The sequence below is a fragment of the Manacus vitellinus genome, unplaced genomic scaffold (assembly GCF_001715985.3).
Source record: "Manacus vitellinus isolate BGI_N305 unplaced genomic scaffold, ASM171598v3 scaffold_25_pilon, whole genome shotgun sequence".
Lineage (NCBI taxonomy): Eukaryota > Metazoa > Chordata > Aves > Passeriformes > Pipridae > Manacus > Manacus vitellinus.
Window position 1 is genome coordinate 771,130 of NW_021939882.1, and position 25,094 is coordinate 796,223.

The window sequence follows — 25,094 nt, forward strand, 5'->3', positions numbered from 1 at the left end:
CACCCCAGACTTATTTTTAATGCATTTGCCCTTGCTTGATATTGATTTCTATATATCAAATTAAATACCAATTCATGGTGGTAGAAGACTTTATTTAAAGGAGGGAAAAATAAACTCACAATGCTTCTAAGAACAATACTGGCTTAAGGGTCAGTTTGGTTACAGAAACCATTGATTTTCCTGAGGGAAGCTACTCTTCCTCTGCTGAGACTGTACAGCTGCTCAAAACTGTTTCTCTTACATGTAAATAGCAAGAGCTTTCATGAGCATAGTTTCCAACAAATAGAAAAAGACTATACAAAAATCCTGTATAACAGTTCAAGCCCACACCCTCCTGCTTTTCAATTTTCTAACAGTGTCCTTAAGTATTGTTAGTGAATGAGCACAAGTGGGTCTGTATATAAACCTGACTTTTTGTTTCAGTAACAGCCACAGCCATCAAAACAAGCCTTCACTTGAAGAAAGAAGAGCCTTGGTGTTAAGTAACTGTAGGCAGCTCAAGAAGGGAGACAGAATGTCATGTCAAGAACCTCCTGACAGCCTTTTTGTAAATATTAGCACTGCTGTGTTTCCTAAGGAGATCCAGAGCCTGTTCCTGTAGCTCAGGAGGGCACTGGGATCCAAGGTGAAGGAGTACAAGGCAGCATTCCAGCACGTCAGGGAAGGGCAAGACCTGCAAAAAAGGAGCATGAGGTGACTGTCAATTACAAGTGCTCAACAACATATTCAGGTAGGCAGCTCTCTAAAAACACTGCTTTATAGAACCCTTGAAACAGAGATAGTCAGGATGCATTGTCTCCTCTTCACGTTTAACCCCGTTTGCCCCCTCTTGCATCATCACCATGGTTACATGTTTTCAAACATGTGATGAGTAGTTTCTACAGTTCTTGATCTATAAAGGCCATTTTATAGCTTAAATTTCTGATTTTACTGTTTATCAATTTTTTTTCCATACATAAGTAGCAAGGAATTACTTCTAAAATGCATGAGATAGATCCATACAGGATATCCCACTGAATTCTCCCATGCAGGAGCTTTAGCTACGCTTTCCAACTGGACAGGAAAAGTTAGGCTTGAAAGAAAAACACCACCCTGATGCCACATGTCAGCTGTGTCTCAGCATCACAATCCCTCCATGGAAGGGATTCTGTAATGAGGCTGCCCTTTCAGAACCACAATGGCTCTTCTGAAAACTTACCTTTAAATTGTCTGGGAATTCCGCTAGTTTCTGCTTTGCATTGAGAAGCTGCTTTGTGAGCTCAGGGAGTGTAATTGGTTGCTTTATTTCATCTTTGCTGTCAAGAAAAAAAACAGGTGTCATTGGTAACTGTTTTGCTTAAGTTACTGCATAGCCTCTCTCCTGTACACAGAGCACAGGAGATAAATGGAAAAGTGTTTTATGTTCTAGCTCCTTCTTGCCAAAGTCCCAAACACCTGTTCAACAAAGAAACAGATCTCTTAGACCATGCCTGTCCTTTTCATTGTCCTCCCCTTTTCAAGATGCCCTATTTTTTCACTGCAACAACACACCTCGTGTATCATGAAGCTGTTCAGCTGCACTAAGTTTAGGAATAGGGTGGTTCAGCCCCAGGAAAATGCAAGATTTCTGACTGTATGTTTAAGTGTCCCTGGGTGTTCAGCTGGAGATTAGAGGCAATTTGCTGCACAAACACACAGAAAAAAGCAACACTTTTCAATCCACTGATTCATGTGCTGAATCTTACCCATTCATCTGGTTGCTGTCAGAGCATGGTTTGTCTAATTCAGTCTCTGAACTCTGCTCCAGGTTGCTTTCCTGGGTGTTTCCATTTGTGTTTTCCTGGAGATTGTTCCTCTGCTGCTGATGCTGGCGGATCATTTCTGCTAAAGTCTCCTGGACCTCTGCTATATCTCTCTGGGTGTTCTGTAACACAGCCATCTCTTCTGAAAGGAGCACTTTGCAACCCTTCAGTTTTGACTGTCCGTCTACCAAATCGACCAAGTTAGTTCCTGAGTCACTTTGCGTCTCACACTTCTGCACTTCAGTTGTATTGCAGAGGTTTTCATCCATCTCAGCTGGAGTTTGATCCGTTTCTCCAGGGGAGGAGTCACCTGAAAGGTAACTCTTCTCAAGAGTTGTCTGCTCACTGGGGCACAGCACAGGATCCAACACAGCCTTTTGCAAGCCAGGAGGGTCTTTGGGTGAGTTCCACCACAGGTCATAGAGCAGTCTGTAAGCCACAAAGCCCTCCAAACTTCTGCAGGCATCCATGCTCTGGGAATTTGTGTTGTCTAGTTTGTGTCTCAGGTCATCACAGCCTAATAATGAAAACAGGATTACAAATAGTTCACAGAGCTTTCCAAAGACAAAGAGCAGATCTGGTAAATGAACCAGGAAACCCTGGAAACCCAAATCAGGGATTTACTCAGATGCTGGCAGAGCAGTACAGGAAGTATGAAAGCAAATACATCTTTGGAATCTTTGTAAACACAATACTTTGTTCTAACATGGGACTGTTCTCATCAGCTACAGCAAACTTCCTTGGTCCCAAGCTGCACAACGCAACAGTCATGAAATCAAGAGCCACAAAAGAAATGCACAGCATACTCTGAAGAGAATGAATGGAAGAGCAGGTTGAAGAGATCTGTAGCTGTGAGATGAACACAGCTTTCTAATGTCCCCTATCTTCCTTACAGAACAGAATTCACTCTGTTTCCTACATCAGCTGACACAGCTGAGCTTCTCACAGGCAGGAATTTTGATCACCCAGCGCCCCTTGCACTAGCAAAATTCTACAAGTTTCCATAGATATGGGTGTCTTGCTCCTTCCAAATGTTATTGTGCCTAGGAACATTAATGGACACAAAGCTGTGCTTACAGGGAAGAGCCCTGTATCTGTCTGTCAGTGCCAGGAGAACAGACACAAGGAGAGACTTACCCTCAGGAAGGATGATACTGCAAATCTCCTGCATCAGAGTGAAATTACCAGCATCAAAACTGCGGGTCACAGCCCCAAGAATACTTTTCACTGCCTCATCCCAGGTACCAGACTGACAGCTCAGTGCTGCAAGGGCCAGGTCATGGGAGATACGGAAAAGCACCTACAGAAAGCACCAGAGAGCAAATTAATGGTTTTTACTGCAAAGTATGAGCTTATGGCCACTGTGGAAGAGCCCAGAAGCACATGACTTAACTACAAGCAATTTTAATGACAATGCAATTTACAGTCTCCTTCATGCAGGAAATACAGCACTTCTACATCCCTTACAGCTGTAAAATCAGCAGCTGTGCTTGCATGTGTCCTACTAAGTAGATGAGAAGTGGGAGCACACCAACTGTCAGTGACTCACCGTGGTCAGAGAGAAGAGCTGCAGGAGCACCAGTCTATGGACAGACCTTGTAAACTCCAGGATATTTTAACAACAAGCAGCCCTGCCTCCCCTAAGTTCAATACAAACCCCTGAACCAGTGCTGAGACTACTCAGCTATCTCAGTCACTCCTGGCCAGCACATCTCGGTGACCTCAGTGCTCACCATGACGCCATACGTCCAGTTCTTATCCTGCACAGACACAAATGCAGAAGCACCTGGTGGCTACACAAAGCTGTCCCAGCTGATGATCATCTCTTTCTCCCAAACTACAACCCATCCTGCGGCAGGGTGCAGACATCAGTGTCCTGGCAACGTCTGGTACAACAGCACAACCCGGCTGGTTTTACTGTGTGTGTGTGCAGATCAAAATCCATTTACCTGCTTTGGGGGTGTGTTGCTGGTAGAAGGAGGATGCTCAATCTGGTGCAGCTGCTCCCATGCACATGTGGCTCGTTCAGTGGTGTCCATGCCCAGCACATTCTGCCACACTTCTATCACCATGTCAAAAAACGAGGCCTCTCTGTTCAGCTCCCAGCTGTGGTAACAGGGGGGAACGGGGCTCTTTTGCTCACAGGGATTTCTTTCACTAAGGCACCTGCAAAGCAGCTCGTTGAGGCAGAAAACAAGTCTTTGTCCCTTTAAAAAGGAAAAAAAAAATAAAAAAGAGCACTGAGCTGTTGCTACAAGAAAAACAATCCCTTGCTGACCACAGCAGGTACAATGATTTAAGAACATCATGGCTGACAGCAGTTTGCTGGTGACAGACTGACAACGGCAGCTACCAAAGAACAATGGTGACACAGACTCTGATGGGAAATCAGAAGGAAACCTCAGAAAAAGCCAAGGTAGTCACCTGCTTCTCAGCCCACTTGAAAACAGATTTCAGGTTTAAGCCTCCAGCAGCTGGACTTACAGTTGGGCTCATTTGTTCCTTTTCTCACACTTAAAAAAAGAATCCCCCTTTTCTCAACAACCTCTCATACAACTAACAAGCACAGAGTCTACCCACCTCCCTACCATGGGCCCTCTGCAAAGACACATGCTTTTCCATAGGGTCATTGCAATATACTCCTAGAAAAATATTTTCAGGCAAAACCAGCTCAAAAGACTACTTGTGGACTACTAACATATGGGAAGTAGTGCCAAATTAAGATAATCTGGAGAGACAAAACATGAAAGAAAGCAGAAAAGAAATGACCAGACTCACAAATAAAGTTTTATGTTGCTGAAGGACTTCCTGAGCTCCCACCCAGTTGCTCGATAACAGCAGGTCTTGTGCACATCTCAAAGACAAAGTTGCTGACAACTCCTCCTCTCCAGTTATCAGTGCAAGCTCAGCAGCAGTTTTAAGGGATGTCACATCCCCTTTTCTTGACAACACTTTTACTGCATCATAGGGTGAAGAAGCCCCCAAATAACTGAGATAAAAGCAAATCAGATTGATTAGTACTAAAATACAATTTTAAAATTGTGTTGCAACACAGTAGCTTCTTTTCCCACCTACATTAGAGGGAATCTAGTGAGATAGGCTCACCTCAGACAAACAATGACCAGAGGAGTTAACAGAATTAAACTGCTACAAAACCAAGGACTTTCTTTGTTTCAGGCATGGAACCAATTCTGTCTTTTTCCCAGTAACACTCACCATCTGGCAGCCATGGAATAATGACCAGCTTTTTCTAACAGAGCTGCCCAGCTGGTGTAGAGATCCCTCAGAATTGGATCCTCTGGACGCAACCTGGCCTTAGCAATTACAATTGCTTCCCTAATGCACATAAGGGAAAACAGACAGAAAAGTTAATTGACTTGTGTACAAAAAGTGAAACAAAATGTCAAATCTAACCTACTAGAAAACAAGATAAAATGCTAAACATAAATATACAGCAACCTGTAAAAATTGTTCACTTTCAGGAGCTCGATGGCCTCATACACTTTATGGATGGACAGGAGATGGGAGGCAGCCTTCACATACTGCTCCTGGAAACACAGCTGCTTTGCAAAGGCTTCTACTGTCCAAACCCAGGCCTGATATCCAACTGCAAAAGAGAAGGCAATATCACTGGAGGCAAAGGTTAAGACTGGAAGAATTCATGTGGGATGACATCATCACTGGTTCTTCAACATGTATCTACTCTCTGCCCCAGATGAGTTTCTTATTTCTTAACCATCCTAATACAAGTTCCCATGAGGGAACAAAACAGGGCAAAACTAGGGCTTGAACATGACTGTAGGAGTTCACTACCAGCAAAATAACTTAACAGCATATTTAAATCAACAGCCAGCTGTAAGGACTGCTACTTATTAGAAAGAACCCAACTCCTGAGTTCCTATCCCAGAAGGACCAGCATGAGGGTACCCTTGGCAGCCAATTTCACCTGCTTATGTGTTACAAGAGCAAACATACCCATGGGTGACATTGCCACGAGCTGGTCTGTCAGCTCCCCCCTCTCAGCAGCTGCCTGGAGGACACCCTTCATGTCTCCTTTCCACAACATGAGCTGCTGGAAGAGCTCTGGATGCCCATTCTCCAAGTGATGTTTTCCTGTTGGAAGCAAGCACACCTCCTATCAGCAGGAGTGCAATAGCATTATTTGTCACAGTAAAATATCTTGGGAAAAGTGAGATCAAGCACGCCCAAGATACTGCAGGTTTGCATCTGAAAGGTGCAAAAACTATCTGGGAAAAATATGTATTTTCTTCTTTTCACACAGAACTGCATTCTTAATCCTAGACTGTCATCCAAAGTAGAGAAAACTTGAGCATTTTTCCCAATTTGTTTTCTCCTTGAATGTACCAGTTACAATGAACATACTGGCAAAATGGATTCATTATTCCACTTACCTTCCACATCAATCATCTTGTGCAGAGAATCTCTGTCTGTGAACAACCCCAAGTGGATGCAATCCTTAAGGTCAGGGGACACATCTTCATTATTATCTAAACCAGATAAGAAGAATATTTAAGAAAAAGATTTAAGATTTGGTACAACACTGGGAACTGGAACGTGCCAAGTCACTACCACTCAGTTACACTCAACTGCTGGCAAATACTTATGTCTTTTACTTCCTTTCCTGCATAGCAGATTTAATAATTTGCAGATCAACACTCAGCACTTAGTTTTAAGTTTGATTAGAAGGATGGTATTTGCACAGAACATTTATTCTAAATCAAACATAGCACATTTCTTTGCATGCTCTAAGGAACAATACTGTGAGCAGACAAACATTTCCCTCATGGCTTGTTTTCCTCTGCTCACATTATACTTTTGAAGGTGAAAGCATTTTGCACATACATAGACAATTCTACCCTGTCTCAACAACATAGGATCTTACCCAAAACCTAGCTGAGTGCCTACAGAGCACAGAAACACTGCAAGAGCAGTGAGATAAGAGACCACAGTTAGTCATACACTTTGATAAAGGGGAGGATTTTTAAAAACTAGTGCCCAGTTGTCAGCCAAGTCCCTGGACACACATGATTCTGAGAACTTGAGAGCACCTACCCTCTAAGCATTTTAGTTTTATACTGATACCTTTAGTTTTCAGACATGTAGCCAGCCTCAAGCAGTCCTGATGCAATTCATCTTTTGATCTGTGATCCATGAATGTGCTGAAGGGCAGAATAGAGCGAGGCTTCTTCTTCTTCAGAGAGGCATCAGGAGCTGAAAAATCAGACACATTGTAGTCACTGCTCCTGTTACAGCAGAACTATTCCAAAGCACCCTCTTCCTCACACTGGAAATCAAAAAGCAGATGCTCAAGAGCCACAAAAATCTTTACTATGACAAACCTGACTTTTGAATACTGATCACTTTGCATATTTTCTGCCCATCTTGCCTGGAATAAAACTAGCAACTAAAAGGCACCATTAAACACTTACTGAACTGACCTGACAAACAGGGCAATTAAAATAAACAAACACACTCTTATTTCTCTGGCACTTATTTGGTCACATCAGGAAGGGAAGCTGCAGCCAAACACAAGCCTAGAATGAGAAACTCTGCAGGACTGTTAAAAGACCCTAAAACACACTAACTTGGTTTCTCTTGAGGTGGATCCTTTTTCACAGGAGCAGCTTTCTGGGTCACAAAAGGCTTTGGCAAGTTGAATGAAGAATAATCATATGCAGATGAAGATGTATCCTCGGACACTGTGGAGTTAAGTGATTAAAAAAAGGAAAACCAATGAATGGAAAAGGCCACAGCAGAAAAATTCACATATTCACAATCTGTTACATTAACTTTGAAATATACCAAGCTTTGCTTTGCCATAGAACTTAATAGCTTTTTAGGGAAAGGAAGTATCAAGAGAACATTAGAGAACTGTCAGAAGGCTAAATAAGATGTCAACAGACACTAATGAAGGTCTACCAGTATTATAAGATTTATCACCAGAAGGCAACACTGATCAAAAAATCACATTGTTTCAAGCCAAACACAGTAACTCTGTTCATGAGGCCGGAATCTTCTTATTTAAAGACAATTACTCCCAAACTAGTCTAGAAAATTGTGAAACGCATTCCAGAAGCATATTTCCTTCAAGTGGACAATTTCAATAAAACCATATAATGAGAAAATCTGCATGAAAATTAAAGTTGGTGGTGCTCTGAGGGCTGAACACTCTGGGAACCACTGAACTAAGATGATTTAATTATTACCAGTCACAGAGACTTTATCAGGCAACTCTGTCTCCTGAACTTCTTTTTCTCCTTCATGGTCCAACACTCCATTTTCCTCCAGCAACGTTTCCTTCATGCTTTCATCTCCATTCATGGCATCATTTACATCCTGCTTGCCTGAACTCTGTCCTATAGGCTTTTTTTTCTTCTTGGCTTTGACTTTTGGTTGCATACTTCTTTTTTTCTCTAATTCTATACTCTTCTTGCCTATAAAAGATTGCGATGTTAGTGTATTAGCTGCCTGTCTCTGAAGATCAACATTTAGTTTCCAAATAAGGATACAACTCAATTTAAACCTGGACATGGTTTATTCCTGAAGAGGAAGCAGGCAGATTTGGAATTCAACATAAGAACTTACACCATTTCAATGTGGCAACCCTCTATTTCCCAGCTCCAATATCACATTCAGGAAAGGATGCTTTGTTTGAATATACTTACCCTGAGGGGGCCGTGTGTGCTCCTGCTTTGAGATGTGCCATTTGTGAACAGAAAAATCATCTGCTCCTGTATAAACACAATCTGAATCCACTGGTGACCACTGGACACTCAGCAGGCGGCCCTGGTGCCCTCGGTAGTTGCAAAGTGGCTCTTCCTTCATAACATCCCATACCTTCAACAAGAAAGAAACCCAGTTACTCAGAAACTCTATTCTTCCCCTAATACTCTGCATCTTCTCATGATTTGCACCTGTAGGAACTTCTCTCTTGGGTTTTTGAAGGGGTATCTCAAACACCAACACGCAAACGGAGAAAATTCAGGGCTTGCTTTGTTTGCATTGATACAGTTGCATAACACCTTTTTTTAAAGATTCCAAAGTGTTAATACAAAAACAATAATGACTGGACTTACAAATCATTTTGCAAGTTGCAAAAACATAGAGACAGGTGCGTATCAGGTATCCAGAATCAGGAGATGGTTACCAAGGGTAAATTTGCAGTACTTCAGTAGTTTATCTCACAAAAAAGCTCTGGTGTTTAGCAATACTTCTGAGAGGCTGTGGACAGTACCTGTGCAGTGCCATCATAGCAAGCAGATACCAATCTTCCCTCATGGTGGGGGCTCCAAGAAAGACTTGTTATTTTAGCTGTGTGCCCAGCCAGAGTTCGAAAAGGCTCTGTTATTGTCAAAGGACTTTCTGAAGTGCTCTCTGAAAGAAAAAAAAAGAAAAGGATCAAGTATGGCCAGCAAGACAAACCAAAACTAAACCAAAAAAAGATGCCAAAACTTGAAATATAATGTGCAAACTGTTACCTACAACGCTCTTCAGATTATGCACATAAATGGTGGCATTGATTGAGCCTGAAGCTATCAAGTAACTCAGCTCTGGCTGGTTCCCATGCTCATGGTGCCAACGAATGGCATTAATCAGCTTGTGATGCTGTTGGATAGTGCAGAGCAACTTCAAGTTTGGGGCCTGAAATATTTCAATTGAGCTGAAATATAAGAACAACAGGGTAAGAATTCCAGTACTTGGTGAAAATGGTTGTCTTGCATGAGCAGAATTATAGAGCATAATTACAGTAACTGAATTTGTGCTTTCTGGATTCAACTCAAATCCTTGTTTCATACATCAGTAAAAGTGCATTTCAACCATGAGTGGATCCTTGAAAAATAACTGAGTGTGATAATGAGGATCCTCCATGACAAGAGCAGCTAAAACAAGTAACAAGGAATGCTATATTATCATAACTCAAACACATCAGCAGGGAAAGAACAAGAGACAAAGCAGGGCAACAAGAAGTACTTTTGCTTCACCAGTGACTCTAGTGAAGATCAGCACAGACACCACACTTAACCTACAAGTGAAACGTACCCATCCTCATTGCCAAGGGCCAGGAGTTTGCCATCTGGTTTCCAGCTGATCTCTGTACGTCCAGGCAGTTTGTGCTGTAGAAAGAAGACACAACTATTGCCAAAAACTCTTAAATCTCTGTCAGAGCAAGACTCACAACTGGACAGAGGTGCAATTAATCTCACAAAAGGCTCCACTGCTTTCATAGCAGTTTAAACAGTTTGAGTCAGTGAGTGTCTCTGAAGTTCACATGTGGAGACTGAGGGCTTCAAACTCTTTGTTACAGATATATCAGGAAGGCCAAGTCAGAAGCTTACAACTACAAGGCCACAGAAACTATGGCATGGTTACTGTGAATTCATAAAACCCCCTCAAATTCATACTCACTTTGATTGAATTAGTGTCTCGGATGACTTTGTTGATGTCATTTGCTTCTCCATTAAGATTCCAGGGATTGTGTTGAAAAACAATACCTTCTCCAGCACAACTATATAAAGTTACAGAGGGCTGCTCACTTTCTTCTCCTATCCAACAAAGAAAAAAAGCTAAATATACTGTGTTCTTCATCAGTCTTCACAGAAGTAATCACTCCCACTATAAATCAAAGCATTATTTCAAAAGGCTCTATGCATCTCTCAATTGCCTGTAGTCCAGCAGCAGGAAATTCTCACAACACAATCCTATGAAAGGACCTTTCATTTCTACCAAGAGATCTCTCATAGCACAATCACTGCAAGTACTAAAATGCCCTTTAAAGTTTGGTCCTAAAAAAAAAAAATTCAAGTTGTGTAAGAAGAGCTAATGGAGCAGTTCTGTTCAGTTCAAATGGCAGAAACACACTTCTGGAGCTGAGGAACATGTATTTCATCTGATGCAGTCACTGAAAGAAGCCTGTGTGGAGTTACTGGGCTGTAACACCCTGACAAACAACCCCAGAGGTGTGATACAATCCTCCTACCTATTTCCTGAGGATACTAGAATTCAAAAACTAGAATAGTTTGCAAAAATTTTTATCAAAAATTATTAGCAAAATACTACTAACAAAAATTATTAATAATTGCAAAAATTATTAACAATTCCTCAAGCAGAATGCATTCTTAGCTGCTACAAAGGATTGCTACCAAGAAAATGGGGCTCCTTCTCCTAAGAAGGGAGGGCATCCCAGCTTCATGGCATCTCTGAGCTCTGCATGGATGTTCTACTTTGTCACAAGGCGTTGAAAAACTCACCAGAAGTCAGAGGAGGAGTTGGAGGCCCCCAGGCTAACGCATACACAGTCTTCTTGTGGTAAGTACTGGAGACCTGAGGTGGCTTGTTCTTAGCACTGGGCAAGAAAGATAAGGAAGCAGGGCCAGTCAGGTTTCAGCAAACAGAAATTAAAAAAAGATAAAATCAAAGCAACATATTTCCAGACACGAGGTGCTTTAACATACTAAAGCCATGGCACAACCAAGCTTTCTTCAACATCTGCTCTAGGACAATACTACAAACTGTCCTGGTGAGCTTTCCCTGCACGATGCTTCTCCTTCCCCAAAATTGTCTTTCTAGCTAAAGTCTTCCCCAACTCATGTCCTTCCACAGGTGATCTCTGGTCATGCAATTTTAAGTTTACCTTAAGGCAAGTTGACCTTAGAAGCTATCAAACATAATGGAGATGAAAAAATGCACCAAAAATCTAGCTGTTTGAATAGTTTTAATTTAGTTCTACTCTTGTCCAGCAGCAAAGATACTCCTCAGGAAAGACCACACCACCCACGTGTGGTAACACATCAGCAGGATCTGACACTAATGAATTTGAAAGCTACTTTTTTACCTGCTGGAGAAGGTGTCAAATATGCCAACTTTTCCATCATCTGTTCCAAAAGCCAAGGAGCCTTCCTTAGTTGGATGCCAGGATAACTGCAAGAAAAATACAGAGAAATATATAATGACATAAGCCAAGACACTTCAATAATAAATAAAAGGAAAACATTGAAACTGCTGAGCAAGGACTATGCCTTACACCCACCCTTCCAACTACAGCCTCTGGATCTGATCACTCTGCTCTGAGTATCAAAGGCTCTCCCTTATCAGGTATGGTGGGATAAGATAAAATGGACTACAAATCATTAAAATGCTATTTGACACCTACACTGCAAAACAAAAATGGAAAATATGATTTTACTTCTGCCAGCTATTTTACCAGACTGTAGCTTCTGGCTAGTTCCTGGTTAACCTAAACTGAAGACATCTGTGTTGGTTTTTGTATGTGTCAAACTTCCTAGCAGAGCAAGGGCAACCATGGATGAAACAAGGAAGGATGATGAAGGAGGATAAAAGTAAAAAGTAATGTAACAGCCAGCTGGACTTCAGTTGATTTTCACTAGATGTAGTGAGGGCATCTAGGGTTGTAAATAGGTCTAAAAATTTGCTGGCAGACCCTAAAATGTCTTGTAGACTGAAAGAATCGAGTACAAAATGAACAACTTGGCTTTTGCTGGGAAAAACCTTCTTCAGAGTGAAAGAGAAAAAAAAAACATACTTGAAAAAAATGGAGTGAAAAGAGCAGAAGAGATAAGAGAAAAAAAAGGAATCCAAAGCACACTTACTGCTGTGACCTTGGACTTTATGCTTTGCCAGAAGGTTTTAACATTGTAAATATTGTTCATGGACAAAGTATTCCACACCCGGATCATGCTGTCTCCAACCCCGATGGCAAGACAGCCTGTGTCCACAGGGGAGAAGGCAAGACTATAGACAAAGCCTCCAAGGGAGGGCATGGTCCAGCTGCAATCCAGAGTTGACAGGTCCCAGCACTTCACCTGAAGAATATTTAAGGAACAAGGGACAGTTAAATATAGAGTGACTGATATGACAAGGAAAAACAAAGCATGTTGTGAGATCAAGAATTAAAAGGTCAAATTCAAGGCCTGACAGTATGTGATCTGCATCCAGAGGATCACATGTCACTGACAGGGCTGCAATAGTTGGAAGACTGGACACAATGAAATGGACACAATGAATATATTTCAATACTATGGTCCTCTTCAAATTTCAAAATAGGAGGCACTCTGCTGCCTGTAAAAGGCCAAAGATTTAAAAAAAACCCAAAAAAACCAGATGCTTTAGTTTGTACAATTAAATGATTTTAAGAAGGAAAACCAGATCTTTTAAAAGTGAAACAGGAAAAAGAAGCGGTAAATACTCTTTAATAAATGCTTACCATTCAAGTCCAGAATGTCATAACAATTCACCAGGGTAAGAGCTTGAGCTTATAAACTAACAGAAAAATACACAACCTGTGCTCACAGCAAATCTGAAGCAATGATGTTACAAAATGCTGAGATAAACCCACTTAAAAAGAAATACTGTGGCCCTAAAAAGCTTAGCCTCACTCAGTCAAACTGTTCACTACAGGCATTTTTATGTTAATTTTAAAATGGTTCTTACATCTCTGTCCATTGAAATGGAAAAAAGGAGCTCTTTGTCTTGCTGCTTCACAGAACTGAGATTGAACACAATTCGGGAGTGGTTTTGTCCTTCTGATGATCCCAGAAGAGTCCACTTGCGTTTTCCAGATTGGGTCAAATTCCAAAGAAGCAGTTCTCCTCTGCAAAATTTAAATTTATTTAATTTTTCACTTCAAAAGAACAACATAGGCCATATACAGACTCCACTACCTGTGCACATTCTGCAAGTACAAGACTAATACAGCTTGACTCACATCCACTGCACCTGCCTGTACAGAGTTGCACACAAACACCACCCCGAAAATTGACAGGTCATTTTTCCCCACTAGATGGGCAAAAACACAACTTGTACCATTAGCAGTCAACATTTAGTTAGATTATGGGAGAAATTATGGGACAGTTTTCTAGAAGCCTGAAGTCCCATTTTTAGTCTTGACCTATCTTGTCTCCTGTTATACTGGGAAAGAAGGAGGAAGGGAGTGTCTCTTCTACCCAGCACTTCCTTAAGTATCAACAAATGTATCTGCAGCTGCTGATGGTCCCCAGGCTGCTGAGTGCCCTACTCACCCAAAACCACTGGACACAATTTCTGTGGCACGACCAGGAGGCCAGTGAACAGTGAGCCAAATGCGCTCCTTAACAGCGGGATCGACAGCTCCACCTCTTCTTTTGGTGTGGGGCAACTTCAGAGTCAGCACACCTGTGGAACCAAGAGGGATCATCCAGACCTTGCACATCAGAATTCCCTGACAGAAAGAGTAGCCCTGTGAATCTGCAGCTTTAAGTACACTGCCCATGCTTTAAACCATCAGATTAGCAGACAAAGGCTGCAGTTAGAGAACAGCTCTCCCACCACACTGTCACTGTTTATCTCACATTATTAATCCTACTTACTCCTGCCTCTGGTACAGCTCCATATTCGTATGGTCTGATCTTTGCTTCCCGAAGCCAGGTAACAGCCCTTCTTTGTGGTTGTGTCCTGTGTCAGCTCCCCATTTGGAACTCTGCCTTCCTCTGAAGGAACTGCTGAACACCATTGAAGTCATGTTATTACACTTTGAAATTCAAAGCTTTAAAAAAAATCAGCTGAAAAATAGACTGATTTCTATCAGAACACACTGTACTGAACTTATCAGTTGCCTTTGCTTAGCTACTTACCAACCTTCTATAAAAAATTCAATTCTCCAGAAATAGACATTTACATGAAATAAAAATTACTTCACAAACTATTAATCACTTCTACATACCCTGGACCTCATCTTGCCAAGCAGGTAACCTTTCTTCACCAGGCACAGGGCACCAGGCCAGACAATGTATTTCATCCTCGTGGCCCCTCAGCCGATGCAGGACTTCTCTTTTCCTGCTGATATCAATGACAACCACCATGCCATCCTTGTAGCTGAAAGCAGAGATCTAAATTAATGAAGAGATTCTTGGATGCTTGCGGGATAATTTCTAAGTGATTTCCAAGCTCTTTCCAGGATCACTATTATATTATAGACGGAGAAGCCAAATCCTAGCAGCAATGGGACTGGCAGCCTAATGGTAATGGGAGCTCCAGTATGGCAATGGGGTGCTTGCAGCTGCCTTTTCAAGAAGGGCAACCAGTATACTTGGCTGCAAGAATGACAACAATCCATTACTAATGCAGCTTTCAGTCAAGTTTAATTAAAAATAACAGTTTTAAGAAACCTCAAAAATGCAAATTGAACTTGGACAATTACACTCTTATGGATTTCTGTGTCTTGCAGGTTTACCACATCTAAATGTTATTTCTAACTTGTACACTAGAAGAAAAGCCACCAAACCCTTTCAAAATTAACCCTACAGCCATGTAGCAAAGAATTCCCAATAAGGTTCTTGCAGGAGAATAGTGGAAAACAAACCATAGTGAATATTTACCCGATGGCCACCAGGTTTTCATGATGAGGGGAACAAGTGAGGCAAAAAACTGTGCGAGGCTCTGGGAAGAACTGCTGGCTGTCACTTCTGTTGTACCAGTAGCAAACAATGACACCTTTTTCATCACCAGACACAACGAGATCCTTCACAAGAGGTGACCAGTGCAACGCAGAGATTGGGTTCTGAGGAAAGAGGATTGAACACACTTAAGAGCTGTTCCACCACCACCTAACACAGAATAAAGGGCAGAAAATAATCTGTGAGAACTCCCCAGTACCAGTTCAGAAAACAATTTGTGAGCACTTTCCAGCATCAGTTCAGTTTGTTCCAATGTGTCCTGGGTCTGCTGGGCTTTAAATGGACGCAGACGCTGATCTGGTGTCCTGAGTCACAGAAAACGTTCAAACGTACCTTTAATCTGCCCCAAGGGGAACAGTAACGTGCTGAGATCATTTTAAGCGAGCTGGGTTAAGTGGCAACGAGTCTAGACCGCGAGCACACTGGTTTACTGCAGCTTTGATGGCAACCAACAGCTCATTGAGATGATGCAACGAGGCTCCAGGGCAGAACTAAAACCCGGCCAGAGGGTTTGAAATTCACCTTTGGGTGAGGCAGCCTCACCCTGCTTTGTGTGCGAGCCCTAAATCACCGCACCCTCCCGTGAGTCCCTTTGTCCCCCGCTCCCGGTGGCTCCCGCTCCCACCTGGTGCCGGCTGTACTCCAGCACCGGCGACAGCGACGCCGCATCCCAGATCTTGACGCTCCCGTCGTCGGAGCTGCTGGCGCAGAGGCCGCTCTGCCCGGGGCAGTGGCAGAACGCGAACCCGGAGATCCTGTCCGTGTGCCCGATGAGCTCCCCTGCACCGACAGCGACAGACCGTGATTCAAATCCTGGATCCCCGGAGCGCACGTGCGGCTTCCCTACACCCCCCCCACACAAACCACCTCCGCCGGGCTCCCGCCACCTCCCCGGTAGGATCCGGTCCTCCCTGAACAATCGCGGGGGGGGCCAGGGAGTGGCTGTGACGGTACCGTAAAACGTGGGGGCGGCGGCTCCGATATCCAGTAGGCAGACGCGGTGCCGCGCCTGCGAAGCCGAGAGGTTGCCGTCGCCTGCTGGCGTCGCTGCAGCGGCTTGCTGTACCTTAGTTGGGGGAGGCGGGCAGTGGCCTCTCACCCCATCCCTGTCCTGTCTCCTGTGCCCGTTCCCGTCTCCGGCCGCCCAGCGCCCCCGCTACCCGCCACGTGCCCCGGCGCTTGGCCGCCGAGCATCCGTCGCAAAACTGTCGCAAACACCCTGCGCCTCTCTGCCTGCCGCGCGCTGCGCAAAGCGCGGCCGGGAAGATGGCGGCGCGCTGGGCGCTGGGCGCGGGTGAGGCGGCTGCTGGGGGGGGCTCTCCCCTCAGAGGAGGGCACCGAGGTGGTCAGAGGGGTGGAGCATCTCCCGTGAGGAAAGGCTGAGGGAGTTGGGGTTGTTCAGCCTGGAGAAGAGAAGCTTCGGGGCGACCTGGTTGTGGCCTTCCAAGGAGTGCCAGAGGGAGCGGGCGGGGAAGATGTTTACAAGGACATGTAGTGACAGGACGAGGGGGAATGGCTTTACACTGACGGAGAGTAGGTTTAGATAGGACATTAGGAAAAAAGTCTTCCCTGTGAGGGTGGTGAGGCCCTGGCACAGGTTGCCCAGAAAAGCTGTGGTTGCCCCATCCCTGGGAGTGTCCAAGGCCAGGTTGGACGGGGCTTGGAGCAACCTGGGATAGTGGGAGGTGTCTCTGGTTTGAACAAGGTGATCTTCAAGGTCTCTTCCAACCCAGCCATTCTGTGATTCCATGGTTGTGTTTATTCCTCGATCTCTGCTCCCCCCTTTCAGGCGGTTCCTGGGCGCGGGGTCTGCTCAGCTGGGCGCGGCCGGAGAGGTGAGTGTGGTTCTGCTGCCCCCCTGCCATCCCCAGGCAGTGGGACACAGGCAGCCTGCCCAGGGGATACCTGGGGCTCTACCCTTTCTCTGCCTTTCCCCCCTGCCCCGGGGCTGTGGGAACAGGTCACTCTCTGCCCCTGTGGTGTCTTTCTATGTACTGAGATGTTGTGCCATGACAGACGTGTCTTCCAGATTTCCTCTGACCTTGTGGTGCAGGTCACAGCAACAATGTACCTGTTGCTCCCCCCTGTGCTGTCCTCAGCCACTGCTTTTCTGTAGTTGCTGGATTTCCCTCTCAGTCTGGAGGGATCACAGGCTGTTCTGTGGGAGCAGTGGTACTGCTGTATCCCTGACTTCAGAGGGAAGACTGGTATGGATCCTCCAAGTGCAGAGCTTTGGTCTCTGCTAGAGCCTGTGTAGTTAAATTGCAGAGACCTGTGTCACCAGAGGAAGAAGAAATAGGTTTATGTTGCCCTTACTTTGCTTCTTTGCAGTTGGACAGAATTATCTGCTCATTATTTTACTAAATTCTTGTTTGTGTGTCCCACTTGCTGCTTGTGGATGGTTCCTTCTAGCATTCCTTCAGCTTTTTTCCGTCCTGTTCCCCTCGCGCCTCTATAATGTATTTTGTTTGTTGTTTGTCAGTTTTCTCTTGCTTGCAATGTGTTTGTGTCCCTTCCTAAAGTTAGGATAGTTTTGCTCTTCACATGAGGCTGGATTACTTTAAGATAGAGGGAATGTGATGTTCCTTAAGTTGTCGGATATATTAATGTGCTCTCTGAGGGCAGGAAGGGAATGCTTAGTTCATTCCTGCTCAATTTGTTAAACTACAGAATGATATTCATGTGCTTGTCAAAAATTGTCCTGTACTAATCCATGATATTCTCCCTGATGATGATGACTTGTTGCCTTGTTCAGTGACATTTTTAGGTATTAATCAAATAAACCAAAACGTAGAGGTGTACAATGTCCTCTTGAAACTAATCAGCATGTTTTGTTTGCCAGTTATTTTTAAGATGCTTTGCACAGTTTGCCACCCACACGAAGCTGTTCAAGGCTTAGTAAAACTCACAGTATCTGGTCTTGAACTTGCAGTTGGGAGTGGCTGCCCAGTGCTGCTTTATTTAGGCAGCAGGGGTGCAAAATGTAGCTTGGTTTTTCAGGTTCTGAGGTGAGCAGACTGACTGAAGACTGATTTTTTTCACTGTCAGCTTGTCTTATATTGACTTGATTGCGTTTTGGAAGTAGTTCAGAACATCTCTCCTTTCAGATTTCAGAATGTTTATAAATTTCTAATGCTTTGAGATACTCAACCCCTTGAAAAACTAGAAATTTTTATTGCTAAAAATGTTGTCGGTAAGAGTCAAATAAGTATTGGTAGGTCTTGGAAAAGATATAAACAGAGGTGACTGTGCCTTTGTGGGATGATTCAGGAGCACTAACTGTGGAGTCTTGTGCTGTACCAATGTCACTGATGGTTCATGGTTTGCTTTGGGAAGCCTGGGGTTTCTTGTTGAATTAAAAAGCCCTTCCAACATAAACTATAATACACTGTAATAGTTTGATTTTATGAGTAGGAAAATGTGTTGATTCTCGTTATCAACACAGGCAAGTTCACAATTTTCCAGCTAAACTGGGCAGGGAAAAAGAACTGTTGTGTTCAGCAGCTGAGGCTGTGGTCTTGTCTTGCAGGTGGCTGCCATCCTGTAGCCTTTTCCCTCTGTCATGCATCCACACAAGCACATCTCTGCAGAAGACTGGGAAGTGGGAGAAAAAGAACAGGATTGTTTACCCTCCACAGCTGCCTGGAGAACCCCGCAGACCAGCTGTAAGGATGCACCTGGGAATGTCCTTACCTGTGTGTGGTCAGCAATTTCTGAGCAGATTGTCACTGGCTCTGGGTGACTGTACAAGGCACTAGTTTTATAGCTTATTTGTTCATTATTTCAGTATATTATCTTTGTAACTAGGAAGTTGCAGGTAAATGCAAGTGGAAGCAAGGCTCCGAAGTTGCATAGGAAGAGAATGTTGTGTATTTGATAACTGAAAGGACCAATTAGTGCTGTTTTCACTACAGCTCAGCTTGGGAGGATTTTAGGTTAACTCTTCAGTATTTACTCGCTGTCAAGAACTGATATTTTTGAATTCCATTTTTGTCATTTTTCTCCATTGGGAATTGATGTGTTGTGGCCTCTGTTAGACACACTGCTCAGCAAAGTAAAGTGTTTGCATGTCAAAAGAAAAGAGATTTTTTGGGCATGTACTTTTGTGGGCCATGAGCATTCACTGATTGCCCCTGTGACCATTAAGCCATAGGATGTAGAAATCTCTGATGTGGCCTGTGCTGACTCATGCAATGTGGGTGAAAATGCAGCTATCGACTGACTCGCTTATTAAATCAGTTTTTTACCTGTTTATAAAGAATGCCACTGCTTTCAAATATTTATTGATGTTAAATGCTACTAGCTACTGTTAGTCCCTGTCAGTAATAATGTTGAATGGGCCTGTGGAGGCAGCTCTTCATGCCAATCAAACTTGAAAGCATCTTCTCTTCTGAAGTGGTAATTAAGTTCATTCTGGTAATATTGTTTAGTTGCTCTCCCAGTAAGTCGACTTGACAGCAGAATAGTATTTTTAAGACTGAATGGGCACGCCAATCTTTGCTTCTAAAGGTGGGGAGGATGAGAGGAAAAGATGATGAGAAATCTTCTGATTATCCTTTTCAGGGACTTCTATTTATGAACAAATTGTCATTAAATTGCGTTAAACTTTTCTGTGTGCCAGCAACTTTTTTTTAATACTTTCAAATATCAAAGTTTCAAATCTCAAAGCTGTGCCTGATCCAGTGTGCTCATGGTATAGTAGGGAGAGCCATACTTATTTTATTCTTAGTAAGAAAATTGTGGAGCAGGCATGGATGGTCCATTCTTGTTTTCACAGGAAAATTACTGATCCTGGTAACTTTTGTTTTTGCACCCAGGTAATATATCACTGTCGGAGAGACATAAAATACAGCAAAGATAAGATGTGGTATCTGGCAAAACTGGTAAGCAAAGAGTACTTTGTACTGTGTTAGAATGCAAAATTTGATTGCTGTATTTGCCTTAATGGCCTCTTCAATACTGAGTCCTTGGGATGAGCCTGGATCTGGACAGGGAGCAGCTGTTTGTGGTTTGGTTTAGCTGCTTTATCCCAGTGTGCTCTCTCAGGTGTACCCAGGATCATGCACAGATTATGCACTGTGGAAGAATTTCTGTGTTGATTTCTGCCTTGTGGTAGATGGCACGAGGAGTTTTGAAAGATAGTAATGGACTGTTTTTTTCTTTAAGAAAAAAAATAATGTTTTGTCAAGATTTATTCAATATTTAGCTCAGACTTTCTGTGTGTAAGATATTGAAGAAGTGGTAATTAAGGAAACTAAAGTATTTTTGGTTTTTGTAATGGCAATGTAAGTCAAGTAATGTCTTCTGAATAAGAGAAGGGAAATAGTTGTAATTGCTGGAGTTAATTTTAACACTTTGATTGCAGATAAAAGGAATGACCATTGATCAGGCTCTTGCTCAGTTGGAATTTAGTGACAAAAAGGGAGCAAAAGTGATCAAAGAGGTATGTAGTAGTATTCTTTGACACTTCTAGTTTCAAGAAAACTTTAAAATCAATACCTGTCACCTGAAGTTTGGAGATATTTCTGTAGGGTCTTATGTTTTGAGTAAGCCTGTTGAGAACACATTCAAACAACATATTTTTGTTACAGTCATGTCATACTGTGACTTATAAATATGTTTGGATCACTTGTGCTGGCTGTGTTCATTTGTCATGATGATAAATTACATGTGGGTGCCCTCTGCAACAGTGCTTGGTGTTAAGTTCCTGGTAAATGATGCAGAATCCTGGTCTCTAATGGCTGTTACATCTGTGTGCTTTGGTTCTTAAGAGGTGAAGGATATTAGCAAGGAAAGGCCTGTAAAGGCACAAAGGCTTTTGATACACTGTAGTTGTTAGGATTCTCAAATCACTCATTTTCTTGGCTGAAGCATTGGTCTCTGGCATAATAATGGCAAAGGTGTGTCCTGTATGAGCTGAAAATGTTGAATGACCCAGGTTCATTTTGCCCACCTTAGAATTTGTTTCTAGTCTGATGTCTAGTTAGACAAAGGTCTATAGATGGAAGGCTGACAAATGCTGATGAGAACCATCATTTCCACTCCCTTTCCTCCCCAAAAATGTACTAAAGTTCTCCTGAGGCTATTTCAGTCTGTATGCAAGGAACATCCTTATGTAAAAGATGCTTGTCTTTTAACAGTTTTTATCTCTATAAAATACTTTTTCTATAACTGACTTAAACTTTCAATTTCTTCCATGTTATCTAGAGATAAGAAATAGCATTGCTTGAATTCCTACTCAAGTATTTCCATTTCTTTTCCTTTTGTTACAGGTTCTGTTGGAAGCACAGGACTTGGCCGTAAGAAAGCACAACGTGGAATTCAAATCGAATTTACATATAGGTACATTTTTTTTTTAATTTAGTGCAGGAAAATGTCATCCTACCCTATGAAAAAGTTTTATCCTTAATAAGTTTTTCTGGCTTCAAATCAGCAGAAATGAATAGAGGGCAGTTTCTGCTGAACTTATCTTTACCAAAACATGAAAGGCACGTGCTTGCAACACAGCTGAAGTTAGCAGCGGTTTTTGAGCCTTTAGCCATCACTCTGTTGCAGTTGGTGCCTGACTGGTGGTGTTCTGGCATCTGCCAGATGCATCATTTTTAAGATGCATTCATCTGAGAGTGGAATTTCTGCTCCTTTTGTGAACAGAAGGTCCTGAAGAGGAAGATGCTTGACATGAATATGAAATCAAACCGTTACTACTTTTTAATGTTACCAGTGAACAGAGATGCTGGAGGCTTTGTCTGTGGCTGGTACAGCTAGATTTGCAGGATCAGAATTAAACTTCTGTCAGAAATTGTATACAAGTAAATGAGTATTGACAGAAAACTTCTTAGTAAAAAGATGTAGTTGTTTACAGGATAAGCTTGGAATAACTACAGCATTTTTTAGCCCAGAAAAATGTTAGAGAAATGTTTACTTGTAGGTGTTTTTAGGCACAAAGATATTACTTCCCATTTTGTCTAATGTGGCGTAAATTTTACTAAACAGACCTTATAAGCTTAAAGTCACCTGGACTGTAGAGCAAATTTGATTAGAATTCTTTGGAGCATTCCAGGCCTCTGCCATAAGAAGGTTCAGCTGCTAGTGCAGGACTGGACGTGTAGATAATGAAAATACCTGTGATATATGCAATAAGGGGAGAAAATGAAGTCTGTAAGACTTCTACAGGAATTCATGAGGCAAACTACTGAAAAGCAGTGATATTAATATCACCTTCAGAAGAGCTATATAATTTAGTAAGTGTTCAGTCTAGCTTCCTTTGGATTTGCCCTTTCCTACATATTTATCTTGTGTGCATGCTTTCTAAATTCACCTCTTTTGTGCTCCTGAGGAGTGTTAATTCAGCTCACAGGGCCCTCTGTATCACTGATCTGCTGAATGTAACAGAAGAAAGATGGGGGAGAGAATCCTGAGTAGAATTAACTTTCCAGAAGCAGCCACGAAACATACACTGGCAAGACAGGTGTTACTGTTGCAGCTGTGTGGCAGTTCATCCTCAACTCAACAGTCCTTCTCTCCTTTCTCCTTCAGCCGAGTCCCTGACGGGCAGAGGCCGCTACGTGAAGCACATTCGTTACCATGCCAAGGGCATGTTTGCCTTCATGAAAATCAACAGGTGCCACTACTTTGTGAAGCTGATGGAAGGTCCTCCTCCCCCTCCAGAGCCACCAAGGACTGGCTTTGACCAGGCAAAAGAATATGTGCAGCAGCTGCGAAACAGAACCCTTGTTCATACGCTCTGACAGACTGTTGTGACTGTATAGGTATCTCTTGTTTGACAATGTAATTGTATAAAAGAATAATTAAAATAATGCTTTAGTTATATCTTTGGTGCTGCTGGAGCTGGATGATGTGAGAATGATCATAGGGTTTTTTCTTATTTGTCAAGCCATAGGCATGGAAAAATCTTGGAGCAGCAGATGTTATTTGCAACACAGCCTTCAAACGCGACCCTGGACTGTCAAATCTAGAATATACGATGCTGTTATAAAGCTTGTAACGAACTGAAGTTCACACAGGTGTCTCTGTTATGTATGGGGGGGGCTTTGATGGTAAAAATATGTGCTTGACAGTCAAACTGCAAGATCAGATTTGGACTAAAAGTAGTAAAATTTCTTAAAGTAGCTACAGCATTGGAACAAAAAAAGCAGCAATAATATTTAAGAATACAGACATCGATTTATGGTTTATCTGGGATGTAATACTTTCCTTACAGCTATTATTGTGCCTCTTGGGCATGTGTCTGGGAGTGGGGAATAAAAAAAACAATCCTTTAAAGTTCAGGTTTTGGCAGTCGGTAGGTGGCAGTGTTTAGTTTGTCAGAGAGGAAGCGGCAGCAAAAACCTAACAGGGCGTTGAAACTCTTCTGGATTCTGCCCTTGGCATTAATAGTCTGATATGTGCATGGAGCTTTCTGTGGAAACTCAGTGTGGGTAGTAGGCACAATATGGAGAAAACCTTGTTTTGTTGAAGAGTGAACTAATTATTCTGCGCTATCTGGAAACAAATTGCTTTGTAATGTTGGAGAAAGTAACACTCTGTGGACATAATATGAAATGGCTTGTTGCATATACAAATCAGGCTTTCAGTTCTATGAAAACAATCCCATTTGTATCATTATTTCTTCGAAGAGAAAAAGACTGAGATCAGTAGGGGGAATCTCATTTCACTCAGTCAAATTTTTAACTTCAGATGGCCAGAGTTCATGAACATCACCATAAAAAGAGAACGAGCAATTGCTTGTTCATGCAAATGTCTGATATTTAGACTTTTCCATTCTGGGAACATCAGTATGGGAGATAGATTGCTTACCTCATCTGGGTCTTTTTACCACATCAGCCTGTGGTAGCCTTTCTTACGTGTGTTTACTTGGATCAGTACTTGAATGATGGTTGAGAGCAGCTTCTGTAAGGAAACAAATTATTGTCCTAATGAAGGTGGCATACAGGTGTTTCTTTTGGCTACCAAAGAAAGGTTCTCATTATGTTAAAGAGTATTGGGGATGGTGAAGTTACACAAGAGGTCCATGCAGAGCTCAGTCCTGTTAATGGGTGCCTGTTTGCAGTCTGGATTTCTGCAGTGCACTTTCAGACACATTACTTGCTGTTAAAACCACGATTTAGTAACTTGTCTGAAAGGTGTGTTCTGATAAAACTCTCTATCTCTGCAGTCCCTGATGTGTGTTTGAAGAACTGTTTCTGTTGTACTGTGATAAACAGCTGTGCTTTGCTCTGCCAGCTGCCCTTAAACTCTTCTGTCATACTGAATCTCTTACAAGTTGTAGCAAAGTTGAGTCATTTAATCTTTTTGGGGATCAGCGATCTGGGAGAAGACTAAAGAATTGCAAAATAATTCAAGTTTATTAAGCACTCACACACATTACACTTACATACATATAAATATCTAAACCCTGGCTTCTAGGTGTTTTATTCCAGTACCTATTTCTCCTGCATACTGTAGATTTTGCTTTGGATCCTTTTTGAACCTCCAGAGAAGGCTATATCCTTAGAGATAGCATTGCTCTGGTTATGAATCAACAGAGAGGGAGAGAAGTGAGAATACGACTGATGTCTTTTCCAGCTTCTTTGTGATGCAGCAGATGGCCCTGAAACTCCTTTAAACAAACAGACCTGGGGCTTTCAAATATTTTCGGTCAAAAGGTATGGCTTTTGCTTGTCATTCTTGTTTTCTTCCTCAAGATAGTAAGTGGGAAAACTCCTTTTTGACGTGCTTTTAGTCTTCTTATTCCTGAGTAGCCTTTTCTGCCATCTTAAAGATGCATAACCCAGAGTGAATCTTTATGGTATTGGCTAAGGAAGCTCTACAGGTGTGTTTGTAA

The 25,094-nt window shown here is 42.5% G+C and overlaps 2 protein-coding genes across 2 annotated transcripts; one reads left to right on the forward strand and one right to left on the reverse strand.

Annotated features, from left to right (window-relative positions):
* Window positions 1–71: 71 nt before the first annotated feature.
* GEMIN5 (gem nuclear organelle associated protein 5) lies at window positions 72–16,741 on the reverse strand. The gene is given in 30 exon segments (XM_029960167.1): window positions 72–673; window positions 1,199–1,295; window positions 1,725–2,298; window positions 2,919–3,081; window positions 3,731–3,988; window positions 4,560–4,770; window positions 4,998–5,117; window positions 5,241–5,388; window positions 5,757–5,894; window positions 6,194–6,289; window positions 6,885–7,013; window positions 7,388–7,501; window positions 8,009–8,236; window positions 8,468–8,639; window positions 9,037–9,176; window positions 9,281–9,462; window positions 9,843–9,916; window positions 10,209–10,345; window positions 11,051–11,145; window positions 11,635–11,720; window positions 12,410–12,622; window positions 13,251–13,410; window positions 13,838–13,970; window positions 14,165–14,293; window positions 14,518–14,669; window positions 15,173–15,354; window positions 15,876–16,030; window positions 16,205–16,286; window positions 16,288–16,573; window positions 16,734–16,741. Coding segments are annotated over 30 exon segments (4,818 nt in total). The 3' UTR covers window positions 72–517.
* On the forward strand, window positions 16,740–23,269 carry MRPL22 (mitochondrial ribosomal protein L22). The gene is made up of 7 exons (XM_018073625.2): window positions 16,740–16,744; window positions 16,930–17,085; window positions 18,780–18,915; window positions 20,068–20,133; window positions 20,616–20,693; window positions 21,523–21,592; window positions 22,787–23,269. Exons 1-7 carry the CDS (start codon window positions 16,740–16,742, stop codon window positions 22,996–22,998), a joined length of 723 nt encoding a protein of 240 aa, XP_017929114.2. The 3' UTR covers window positions 22,999–23,269.
* Window positions 23,270–25,094: the final 1,825 nt, after the last annotated feature.

Coding starts and splice junctions, on each gene's coding strand:
- MRPL22 (XM_018073625.2), top strand. Junction 17,086..18,779: donor AGCTGGGCGCGGCCGGAGAG/GTGAGTGTGGTT, acceptor CTTGTCTTGCAG/GTGGCTGCCATCCTGTAGCC. Junction 18,916..20,067: donor GAGAACCCCGCAGACCAGCT/GTAAGGATGCAC, acceptor TTTTGCACCCAG/GTAATATATCACTGTCGGAG.